At 36.2% G+C, this 12,631-nt stretch overlaps 1 protein-coding gene across 8 annotated transcripts in view; it reads right to left on the bottom strand.

The window, feature by feature from the left end:
- Positions 1 to 12,631, bottom strand: part of caskin2 (CASK interacting protein 2) — a 61,309-nt gene that overhangs the window by 47,479 nt on the left and 1,199 nt on the right. For 7 of the 8 annotated variants that reach the window (XR_008636832.2, XR_008636833.2, XM_055175240.2 and 4 more), the window contains exon 3: positions 110 to 161. Coding sequence is in view for 6 of the 8 variants with exons in the window: in XM_055175240.2 (XP_055031215.2) it covers positions 110 to 161 (52 nt within the window). In the remaining 2 variants the exon portion in view is untranslated. Of the gene's footprint in view, positions 1 to 109; positions 162 to 1,701; positions 1,881 to 12,631 lie in introns of those variants that run through there. The other variant, XM_055175243.2, reaches the window with a different exon arrangement.

Below are 12,631 nucleotides of genomic sequence, written 5' to 3'. Positions count from 1 at the left end.
GGTCCCCACCAAAAACCTAAATGTGAAAAATGAGGTCAAGTTTCCCTCTTCTCCACAGTTTGGACCGGTCATAATTCACACATGATGTGTGGAAAATTAGAAAACTTACCCATCTTGGTCTTGGTAGTTCACATTTAGCCTCTTTGTGGAGCCCAGTAACTCTACAAAAACAGATGGAAAAACATCAGGGAATGATGAGATACTTTCAACAAATCAGTCAGTTGCTGACGCCTCCATTATAGATGTATGAGGCATGATGCTCTTATGGCAAGAAAGCACTTGTTTCAAACTGTCAACAGGATATTTTCTGTACTCGCAAACAAAAAGGAGATTGATGGTTGTGTTGTATTAATTGCCCGGATTACAAAAAACAGCATATACAGACTTGCATATATAAGATATTTTTAACTGAAGCTCATCAGCCAATTATACAGATGGTCTTCCTATTTAATCCTTATAAACAAAACTACCTTAACAATATTGCAGACTGATAAAAAATCCAAATTCGTAATAAGTTCTTTGAATAAACTCCATGTACAGTATATAAGAAAACAAAGCTGGCTTTTTTCCCATCAGTTTCACTCATTTAGGGTTAAAAAAAAGTGACCACCAATACATGATAATGCAAAATGGTCTCTTTAAATGGCACACATCATAGGACTTGTTGCTTAGTCTCAAAATATCTTATCTAAATGCTTGTTATTGCATACTTGACCCACTTTTAAAATCACTCCCTTCAGGTTTTATCAAATATTTACTGTATGGTATTCTTGCAGATAATATGAAAAGGAAACTAGCAGTGGCGGCTCGTGACTGCTCATCCGAGGGGCGCAAATTCACAATATGTGTTCGGAGTGTCACGTGTGTTGCTTGTGTTTTCAAAATATGTGTTTGTTGCATCATGTGAACCATGTGCATCACGTGTTCTGTCAAAACAAGGGCCCGCTGCACACACTTTATGATAAAAGAGACACTCACGTTCACAAAATACTTGCAAGACACTCACTTAACAGTAAACTCTGATTATGCATGAGATTATGCGAGTATCTGGCAAACGCAAGGGTCTCTTTTATCATAAACCCTTCAGACGCATCTGCAGCAGGTCAGGCACTTATTTTGACAAGAGACGTGATGCACACAGGATATCTTGATGCGCAGAAAACATATTTTGAAATAAGGAACCACACACATGACGGGCTGCATACGCGTTGTGACGAACTTTGCATCGAGCGCCCTCGAAAAAAGAAGTCACCGGGCGGCCGCCACTATAGATGTGTGTTTTTTTTTAAAGTAATGCATTACAATAACTTCATTCACAAGTTTCAAGGTCCTGCAAAGGTTGCAATACAAAGAAAGTGACAGAGAGATTAACAATAATAAACTATATTAATGGAAAAACTGATTAAACATTTTAAATGCTAATTAAAATACCTTAGGAAAATCAATACATCAAAAATATAAAAAAACTTATTACCTAGGTCCCAAAAAGTGTAATCTGAGGTCAATAAGTGATGCATGACGATTGCAAAACTGTCTGTCAATGACTAAACACAAGTCTATCCCATCAACAAGATTGTGCTGTGTCATTATTAACCTCTGAGCTACACAACATTCCCTGACCGGAATCTCTTATCTCCCTCAATGATAACACTGAGAATGCTAAAAAGGCAAAAGGTCAAAATCTAAACAGCGTTTACTGACCTGTCAGTACACACATAGCCACTTGTCCCATTCTGACTTTTATAACGTCCACCTATACATGCATCTTTACATCCTCTGGAGTCTGGACCACCATCATTCACCTGCTCTAAAACCCTCACATCAAATCCATTCTCAGCAAATCACCATCACCCTTACAAAAGGCCCTCTCTTTTCCCGCTCTGGTCCAAATCAGAACTGGAAGAAACCAAATATATAACCAATTGTTCCACCAGCATGGTGGGAGCAATGCATTCCTTCCTCCACATCTTTAAAAAGGCATTTTTTACTTTTTGTAGGACAGCACATACCTAAATATCACTCACTGATATTTGGCATGAACATTCAAAGTCATGGTCAAAAAAGTATCAGGTAAAGAATAAGATAAACAATGACTTCATGAATGTTTTAAGCATGATTTTACACAGTGTTATAGGTCAATGGTGTGTATGCATTTTTTAAGACCTACGGCAGCAATAAGAGCAGCAGCAATATTGAAGCAATTTACCATTAAGACCAATCTGAGCAGGCTTGTACTGTATCCTATATCATTCGCAATTTTCTGTTGATCTGAGAGGTGCTTTTGACCCCATACCAATCACACAGGCCTCATCACAGGTCCTGTTGAGCTCAAACAGAACCAAAACCCAATGGCAACAGTGGCCACACAGCCAATAGAGCTGCAATATGAACTTTACATATCGGAGCAGTAAAAAAAGCCTGTTTAAATGAAAGTTGTTGGCCTTTGGAGAAGGGGTCGAGTTTCAACATGAAACAACATTCCAGACATGGTTTACCCACCCGATCACTCGACTTCTGTCTGTCGCCCTCTCTCCCACCCTCGCTCCAAGCATCCGCACAAAAGCGTGCGCGCAAACACAAACACACTTTGTGTCTGTCAACAGTGGTCTTTTCTCGTTAAATGGTAGAGCTGCTTCTAATGTGGGCATCTTTCGAATGAAATGAGCCACAGTAACCACACAGGGTCCAACCACTCCCTAAACCCACACATACAATACATATAATGAATCAATTTGAAGGAAACCTTGTATCAAACCTTTCATTGTCAACTGGCCTTTTTTTTGGTTGAAAGCATGTTTCCATGCATCTTATCTTCCATGCAGCCTTTGAAAACACAACTGCATTCACACTATGGACCCTAATAGGTTACATTTACTCGGTTCATTTGATAGATAGACTTTCACAAACACAAAACAATATGAGCAGTACTGAAAACCTCTACTGTATAAATGTATAATGACTGTATACATGCTGTTTCTGTTCCTATGCATTTATTTATTACATTAACATTTACATTTTATGCATTTCTAAAGCGACTTTCTAGTGCATTGCAAGGTATATATTTTTATCAGTATGTGTGGTCACTGGGTTTAAACCCATGACATTTTGCACTGCGTATGCAATGCTCTACCACTGAGCTAAACAGGAATTTAATTTAGTCAAACATAAAACCTTGTGTGTATCCCTCCAGCTATAATACTCTGTAGCAGACACAACAATATGAAGTTCATTCCTAAGCTTATAGAGACATATTCCATATTTCTAGTGTAAGATGCACATATACTTGCTTGATTATTGTTGACTGGGCAGTCTTTGGGATAGAAATAATGAAATATTACCGTAAAATGTTTCAAGAATCAAATTATTCATCATAAAGAGCAGCCTGTAAATTATCATTTAAAAAGTTTTTCATTTGAAAACTGTATATTTTTAAAACTTGTATGGTGTACCTGCTGACATTTTGGCACATTGGAAAACATATGCATAGTGATGGGCAATAATTCGATAAGGATAATATTTTTTGATATAATTTTCCACAATAAAACTGAAGTGACAGTTCGATGGGTGATCGATAAAAGCCTTGTCCCAAATGCCGCATTTCATGTGAACTTTCAGTCTCATTGCCTTAAATTGCATGTGCTCACTTAGTCTACGAGTCCATAGGGTGTCCAACCTGTCGTAATTTTTACGCTCCGAAATGAGCAATCAGACAAATCAGACGATGGATGGGAGGAGGTCACACTGATGGGCAATTTCTCTTCCTATTTCTGGCGTGATGCTCGAGTCTGTCCCAAAATATAACTCCGGTGGGCCATCAAGGACTCGCTTCAAGGGTCTGTAAGGTCTGCACTAAATGATGTCATCAAAGTGTGGACTCTGAGGAAGTCCACACGTCCGGAATGTGCCATTTGGAACTGGGCCAAAGTTTACACACTATGCGTAATGTTGCGCAAATTGCACTTCCAGGGTGCCGCACGCGGTCTTTAGACTTGAAGGAGTGGAGTTAAGAAAAATGAGCGACAGTAGCAAGGTTTCCATCCAAACGTGTGGCGAATCTTAGCAAAATTAGCAAAATAAAGAACAACAAACAAACAACAAATGAGAATTAGGTGCATTTCAAGTTGTTCGAGCAAACCTAGTAACCAACAGTAAACAAAACGAGGCACGCTTGGAAAATAGAGACAGAACTGCAGTCATGATGGGGCAAGTTATTCAAGTATTAGCAGTGCAGCTTGTAATTGCCAAACTAAATGCTGTGCAGAGAAGAAGGAATGCAGCATTTTGAATGCAGGCACTAGCAGCAAGAGCATTAAGACCAAGTTGTGATATTGATTTATGCATTTAATTTTCTGCATTTGTAAAATTAGAAATGGTTTCATAAACATTGATGGTTTTAGAGATAGTTCGGAAGATATGAGCATGAGCAATCAATCACGACAGCCAATAGCGCTCCACATTCCGAGCTGACGTAATAATGCAATCAGTCACAAAACACACCACAATTTCACAATCATGACGTTTCACGTCTGGCAGCAGTTTTTTTTAAGTGTACACCAGAACTGAGATTTACAGCAATACATGTTTTTACAGCAAAATTATATCATACCCCAATATATTAATATATTGCCAGTAGAGGTGCTAATTTAGTAAACTGTGGGTCGTATTTGAGGAAACAAGCGATATATACAAAAAAATATAAGAGCATCGCATCTCAAATCTGTACATTTGGTATGATTAACACAACACTTTGAATCTGAATTTGTAAAGCTACTCATACAACTGAGGTTCCTTCCCAACAAGTCAAATAAGTCAGCAAATGAGTTCAGTTAAGACCTAAAAACAGCGAAAAACCAAAACTTTAAGAGGGCCAGCCCATTCAACTAATCTTCTGTAAGCAATACCCAGTTTAATTGTAAAACTATCTTTATAAAGTCACACATTTACCACTTTTTATCACAGCAAACTTTTAATCTCCTGCATGTCTTGGTAAGTTAGTTAAATGCATAATAACATTTCTGATCAAACCATTAAAACTACTAAAAACTTAGACCTTGTCTGGGCTTTTTGGAAGATTTACAGGAACACAAGCAAGCAGGTGTTGGAGATAAAGCTCTCAAAAGATTAGTCAGTCCACTATTGACTTGGTTTGGCTTGCCAGAACCAATTTAGGGTAATAAAGTTTATTGACCTGCCTAAATTTTTCCAGTAATTAGTAAAGTACAAAATACACACAGAACCTCTATTATAGTTATTAAGCTATAAGATTTTATAACTGCTTGTGTAAACTGTATCCCAAACTGTAAACTGTAAATAAAAGAAAATGTTGGTTTTGCTAGTTTTGGCATGAACTGAACAAAAAAGAGCCAACCAATGAATCCCATCATTTCTGCTGCTGGCTGGAGATCGGCAAATAGGAGTGGGATCAGCGTACACAAAATGACTGTACCTTTTAACCCACGTGAATTTCAGCATCTTATGCGCGGCACATGAAACCCTGCAGTCACATTACCGCTATCTCATGAGCCTTTGTGACAGCATGCTCAATAGGAATTACCATAACAAAACCAGGAAAGCTTTTACTGTAATACCTTCCAAAAAACATTGGATCTTGATTAATTTCTTACAACGTTCTTGAACGTTCTGCCACACCTTGAAAGCTTTCCTAAACCAAACAAATAGAAAATTGTCAAGCTGTCTGAGCTCAGTGGATGAGATGAGATAAAAGAGACAGCTGGTTATGTAACGCACATCACATGACTCCGCTAAAGGTGAGCTTAGCGCTTAGTGGCTAAATAGGCATTTAAGACAATATGAACACAATCTACCAGTATACAAACAAAATTAGTTATGAAATACAACACAAAAAAATTCAACGAAACATTTCACCAAATACTCTCTATATATCTCTCTGGGTGGTTATATAAGTGCATGTACTTTTGGTGATTTTCCCCCTTCTTTCAGATGATTACATTTTTAATTATTTGAATAATGACAAGATATTACAGGCCATAACAATCTAAAATTTTCTGTAAAAAATGTCATCTATATTAAAATCGTGACACCCTGTGGTCTGAATTAGTCTGTGTCAATTCTGTTACTGTCAAACTCTAGAGGTAGAGTAACAGCATTGACAGGCATGTATGTGTGTGTTTCTCTGTGTATGACTGCCAGTAGTGTTACATACTGTATACTGGACAGGAAACAGGAAAGCCTGATTTTCAGCTATATTAGGCACTTTTATTATATTGTTATGGCCTGTAATATCTTGTCATCACTCAAAAAAATTGTTTGTTCATTCAACATAATTAAATTAAGGAAAACTTTTCCACGAAATTAGTTTAGGCTTGTACAACAAGAATACAATAAGTTAATTTAAACAAATAATCTTTTGTTGCACCAACTTAATAAATATATTTTCATTGGTCATAAAAATATCTTGTTCAATAAACTTAATTCAGTTAAGGAAAACTTTTCCACGCAATAAATTCTGGTCTGTTCAACAAAGACTAAACAAGTTCATTCAAGCAAAAAAGTCTAGTTAAACCAATTGTCAGTTTCTATATAATACTAATTAGCATAAGCACACATTAGCATGCTAATGACACATTGGTTGAACATGTGAGAAGAGACACATGTTGCTCTTTAAAAGTACGTACGTCACATCCACAACTTAACCACAAGTGCCACTCTTCTGCACGATGTAAACCAAACAATTCGTAAAAATATAACACAAACTCTTCTAAATCAATAAGATAAACCAACATTAAACACTATAAAGTCTTTCTCTTTACCTAAAAATGCATAAAATAACATTTAATTAAAAATTACTCTCCAAAGGTAGTTACATGCAAAGCATGCTGGGAAATACAGATTCACGGCCCAGTAAGTAATAGCAACAAAAATCATTAATGTGCTCCCAATATAAAATGATTGAGTTCATGTAATTTTTTAAATTAAAGCAGATTGAACATTATAAAAATAGGTTGAGACAAAAAAAAATAAAAAATTGTGTTGTATTAACTTGTTTCATTTAAGTAAATTAGACAAGGTGCAAAAATATTTTTTTTGAGTCTAGGTACCAAATAATTATAATTAGGGGTGGGCAATATGACCAAAATCCTCTATCACGATAGGATTCATTTTATATCATGATATGTATCGCGGTAGAGTTTTTTATGTTTTAACAAGGTTTTTCTGTTATTAAAATCTTTAAAACCATAGAAATGTTTATAATTCTCACAAAAACCTTATATAAGCATAAAATGAATATAAAAACAACCAAACAACGCACATTAATACTGTAAATACATTAGTACTTTTAGCATATCCTTCAGTCACAACAAAAATCCATTTTAACATCCAGCTATAGTTCATTAAGTTTAAACTGGTAAATAATTGTTGTAGTACACAATACACATGATGTGCTCATCTAGCTCAACTGATAGAGCACTGCGTCAGCAGGGCAAAGATTATTATAATTATACATAAAACAGTCGACAATATAACCTGTTTTGTAATTAAAAGGGCCTTCAGTGAGCTAACAAAGAAATCTATTGTGTGTACATACATAGTACAAAACATTTTCTTCTTCCCTTCTTAAAATTAGCCAATTTTTAGCCAGTCACAAAGAAGGAAGTAAGACAAGTATTTAGGATAAACTTTAACTGATTTAACTGATTGATCAACTAGATTGAACTGGCTCCTTCTCACTTCTGGGGAAAGATAAAATCATAAAAAATGAAAGCAGACATGGGGCTGTGAGTTCAGGTAAAGTTCATATCTGTTGCACAGTCTGGTGTTATCATCTGTCCTAAAAGGGTTTTTGTACAGCTGATGACTGTAAACAAACTTTTCAGGGCAAATAAAGCTTAAATTCACCTTGCTGGGCCAGCACAGACGTACAACAACTTCACCTCAAGCAGGAGCTTCTAATTGTCTTAATGCTAAATTGGCATTTATTTAAATATCCTTGCATGCCTTTGAAATTTAACAATGTATTTCTCAAGATGAAAACTCGTTGTTTGCAGTGAAATATTGTTTTGTTATTACTCAGTGCACTGATTTCTTGTTACATTTTACACTTGCACTCCATCACATAACAAACCAATGAGGATGTGAATGTCTGTAGAGGTTCACTATCAACCAAATCAACACTGAAACCAGAAACGACATAGAGAAAGAAAGAAAGGAAGGTCAAAGCTGAACGGTAAAGTAACTAGTCAAACTGTCCATATTTATTCTAAATTATTACACGGCTCTCTGGAATGCTTGATTCTGATTGGTCAGTTGAGACATTTGCAGGTTCGTTCTTTTCAAATAATAACCGCTCCAAAGTAATAACGCATAACCGGTACTACTTGTACGAGTCAAATCGCTCCGCGCCAATAAAGATCAATAAAGATTACTGTTTGGCGCCATCTTGTGACAAACACTGGACAACCACGACAGGACACAGACAGCTTACTGAGACTGAACTTGACAAAATAGAGCATGACAGCTACGAAGCCAACACACAATAAAATACAGAATGGGCATTAAAACTTCTCAAAGACTGGCTAAAAGAGAAAAAAATGGAGACAGACAAGTATGAAGCAGAGGATCTTAATAAGGTATTACGATCATTTTATGCATCTGTGCAAAGTTTCGCGGAAGGATAAAAATGTTAATTTAAAACATATGCCAATAAAATGTTTCAAATTCATTTTCATGTCCAGTTTTTTTTCTTATGTGGCAAGTAGCCGTGTAATAAGCGGGATAATGTAGAGGCAGCCGGTAGTTATTGGGAAATAAGCCCCTTCAGTGTGATACAAGACCCTCCGCTTCGCGTCGGGTCCTGATCACACTGTCGGGGCTTATTTCCCAATAACTACCGGCTGCCTCTACATTATCCCTTACTTAACACAATTAACATTTTGGCGGGTGTTAATTAAAGGACAAGTTCTATATTTTACACTTAAAGCCCTGTTTTCAGATTGTTTATGGTGAAATAGAACGGTTTTGACTGAAATTTCGACATATGCAGCTGCCCCGAGAATTTTTGGGTGTTTGTGTTTCACCTCCCACCTCTACAATGGGTTGATAGGTGCACTGGAACAATCCTTCCTAAAATGCATTAAACTTTCATTTACAAAGACGTGAAACTCACTGAGTGGTCAGGGGTGTTCACTGGTATGCTCACACAAAAATCACTGCAAAGATGCTTTCCAACAGTAAAAAGGAAGCAGAAAGGAGATGATGAGATGATGAGTTTAAAGGTGCAGTGTGTAATTTTTAGAAGGATCTCTTGACAGAAATGCAAAATAATATACAAAACTATATCATTAGGGGTGTATAAAGGCCTTTTTATAATGAACCGTTATGTTTTTATTACCTTAGAATGAGACTTTTTTATGTACATACAAGGAGGGTCCCTTATGTGGAAGTCGCCATTTTGTGCCGCCATGTTTGTACAAAAGCCCTTAACGGACAAACTTTTTTTACTAAGTTGTCTCCGACTATGAGCACAGCTTCTCTATGCGTTTCAAAAAATAAAAAGGTGAGCAGTGGACTGTGCCGTTGGTTGCAATGCGCAACCTCAACACTGGATGCCGCTAAAATTTACACACTGCACCTTTAAGGGAGGTAAGACAAATTACATCCTTACTCAGTCAGGTCTCAAACATTAGAGGAAATATCTCAGGGAAACCTCTTGTCAAGTCTTTAGGATTGCATTGTTGCAGAGAAAAATTAATTAACACATTTATGTCTTACACTGTTCTGTATTTTCAGATATGAAACTAATATTTAGTTTACTAATATTTAACTATAGGCAACTATAAACACTTAGCAGTAACTATTACTAAGATTATTTTAGTATAGCAGTTATAAAATGACTGGTTTCTTAAAATATTGTAAAAATATTCTTGTAAAAATAAGTTATTAATCATTGCTATCATTGTATAATGTTGAAAATATTTCTCTGCTGTCATTATTTTCAAATATTTTATGCCATTTATGCTTCCAAACATGTTGATAATGTTAGGTATGATGAAGATGAGGGAAACTTTTGGGAGCGAGAGGAGGCAAGGATAAAGACAGAGAAACAAAGAAAGCTTGTGTTTGATCCAAAAAATGTTGTCATGTTTTGTCAGGATTGTCGCATACGCGAAAGAAAAAATGAAATGAACAATTTCGTGGTGGGAACTAATAATTTTAAAGTTAAGGCAATAAAGGACCATGAGAGTGACCGAAGTCATCAGAGAGCCTAACGTTAATTAAAACTGCCAAGACAGGTCGTATTGAAGAGAGCCTTGCTGGGAGAAGCCTTACATTTATGTGTGTTTTCATTCCAGCAATGTTAATAAAATTATCAAATGCATTCAGTGGCACTTATAATTTCTCTTATTTTCACCGTAAAAAAATTTGGCTAGTGGAAATGCTGATTGGCTGGTAACTTTAGAAAGTTACCAGCCACATTGGCTGGTGATAAAAAAAGTTAATTTAGAACCCTGATTACAACAACAACTACTTTTCGTTCGGAATATATTTACTTGGTTAAAAACAAAGCAAAAGGCAAGCTTATTTATATGCAGTCATTACCAGTGAGGCTTGAGATCTCAAGATACCCTGCATGATCTCTACTGTGTTTGTATTTTCTACACTTTCTCTGTGTTTTCTAAGCTAATTAGGCCAAAAATAGAAAATGTATGCATGTTCTCAGATAATGCTAATAATATGGTCCATTTTTAATAATTTGCAGTTTTGATGAATATTTAAAAGTTGGCCCATCTGCTCAGTTCAAGGTACTGCTGGCTTGCACAGTTTAAACTAGCAATGACTAATGATGACTGACAACATCGCACATGGATTAACTCATTAAACAGATTCCAAAACAGTCCTGAGAAGGCAGGGCCATCTGTTGTAAACAAGTGTAAGTATTCAAACCTGTATATGCTTGTGTAAAACTTCTAGTTATAATGTATTAAATATGACGGTCAAACTGGTTTTGAGCCAACTGTTGTGTTGCACAGTTGATCAGTTTACCCTGGTCTTTTACACGGCTACTACATTCTAGGCAAAAAGAAAACCAGGAAGCAATGACAAAAAAAAAGAATCAACTACAATGGCCTGGTGACATTGTTAAGGTAAAGTGAACAACAGTGTGCTGAAATCTAATTCTTTGTAATGTTAATCTGCGAGTTTGCCATATGGGTTATCCCTGATTTGTAAAAGAGTGGGTGGGGCGAGGATGAGCACATACAGGTTTTGGTTGTTAAACCTCAATTCACAGATGCAATTGATAGGAAACATGCACAAATAGACATGTTTTTATACATTTTTTGTACAAAACAAATGCATCCCACCCACCTTGAATCTGACTGACATGATTTGCTGTAAATGTAAATTCGGAAATGTTTTGCCAGTTCTAATCCGAACATACAGGACCTATACATTATCAAAAATGCTGGGCTATTTTAACCCATTGTTGGGTAGTTCACTAAAAAATGAACATTTGGTCATCAATTACTTATCCTCATGTTAAATACCTCATCTTAGTCTAACCTTTTATGAGTTTTCTTCTTCTGTTGAACACAAAATACGATATTTTGATAAATGAGGGTAACTACATAGTTGAAGATACCCACTGACTTATATAGTAGGATAAACAAATACTATGGAAGTCAACGGTGGTTACCATCTTTTTTCAAAATATCGTATTTTGTGTTTAAAGAAACTCATACAGGTGTAAACCAACGTGAGAGTGAGTAAATGATGACAGAAATTTCATTTTGGGGTGTACTCTCTTTTTAAATTATATTTGACTCACCAAATTGGGGAAAACAACACAAATTCAGCATTTACAGTGTTTATGAAGCTGTTTTGTGCACACTTGGCTGTAACGGTCAAACGAAAAAAATTTGTTTGGATGCAGCTGTTGGATGTGATGACACCTGGCAAACTCAACACTGGTAATGAAGACAGTGTGGTATTGCCATTGTTTTTAATTTATACAGCTCAGATGTTTAAGTGCTAATTGGGTCCCCAGTGCTTCTATCAACCTAGAAAATGTTAAAAAAAATCAACCCAGTAACTCTGCAAGCATGTGAAAAAATAGGTCATTGAAATTTGCCCCCCCTTGTGATGTCAGAAGGGGATAATACCGCCCTTAATCTGCCTTATCCAACCACGGCACTGCCATTTAGTTCAGAGATCAGTTAATTTGCAATCAAAAGGACGCACCCAAAAACGGCACATTTTTGCTCACATACAAAGTGCCAATTTTAAGTAAGGAATAATTGAATTATAAGAAAATAATGCACACCCAAGGTGGTAATGCGGCATGACGCGAAGCGGAGGACCGGAGTCAATTATTCCGCTTATACCACCGTTACCACAAACATTGCTCTGGTGCCTATTTTAAGACTTTTGAAAAGTTAGGTGTGCGATTATTGAAAAATAATGCATGCCCATGGAACATTTCTCAACCAATCACAATACAGCATTCAACAGAGCCGTGGTATAAAAATAAATTCCGCACCTAACAGGTAACCGTGGATACAATGAAGAAAATTTTCCATTGAATAAATTAATATATGCTTCAAAATATTAACAAACATCGCAATTAAAAGAGATGGTTAAGTACATTTTTATT

This window comes from Misgurnus anguillicaudatus, chromosome 4 (assembly GCF_027580225.2).
Source record: "Misgurnus anguillicaudatus chromosome 4, ASM2758022v2, whole genome shotgun sequence".
NCBI classification, from domain to species: Eukaryota; Metazoa; Chordata; class Actinopteri; order Cypriniformes; family Cobitidae; genus Misgurnus; species Misgurnus anguillicaudatus.
Note: the sequence above shows the minus strand (reverse complement) of the source record. Positions and strands in the feature narration are given on the sequence as shown.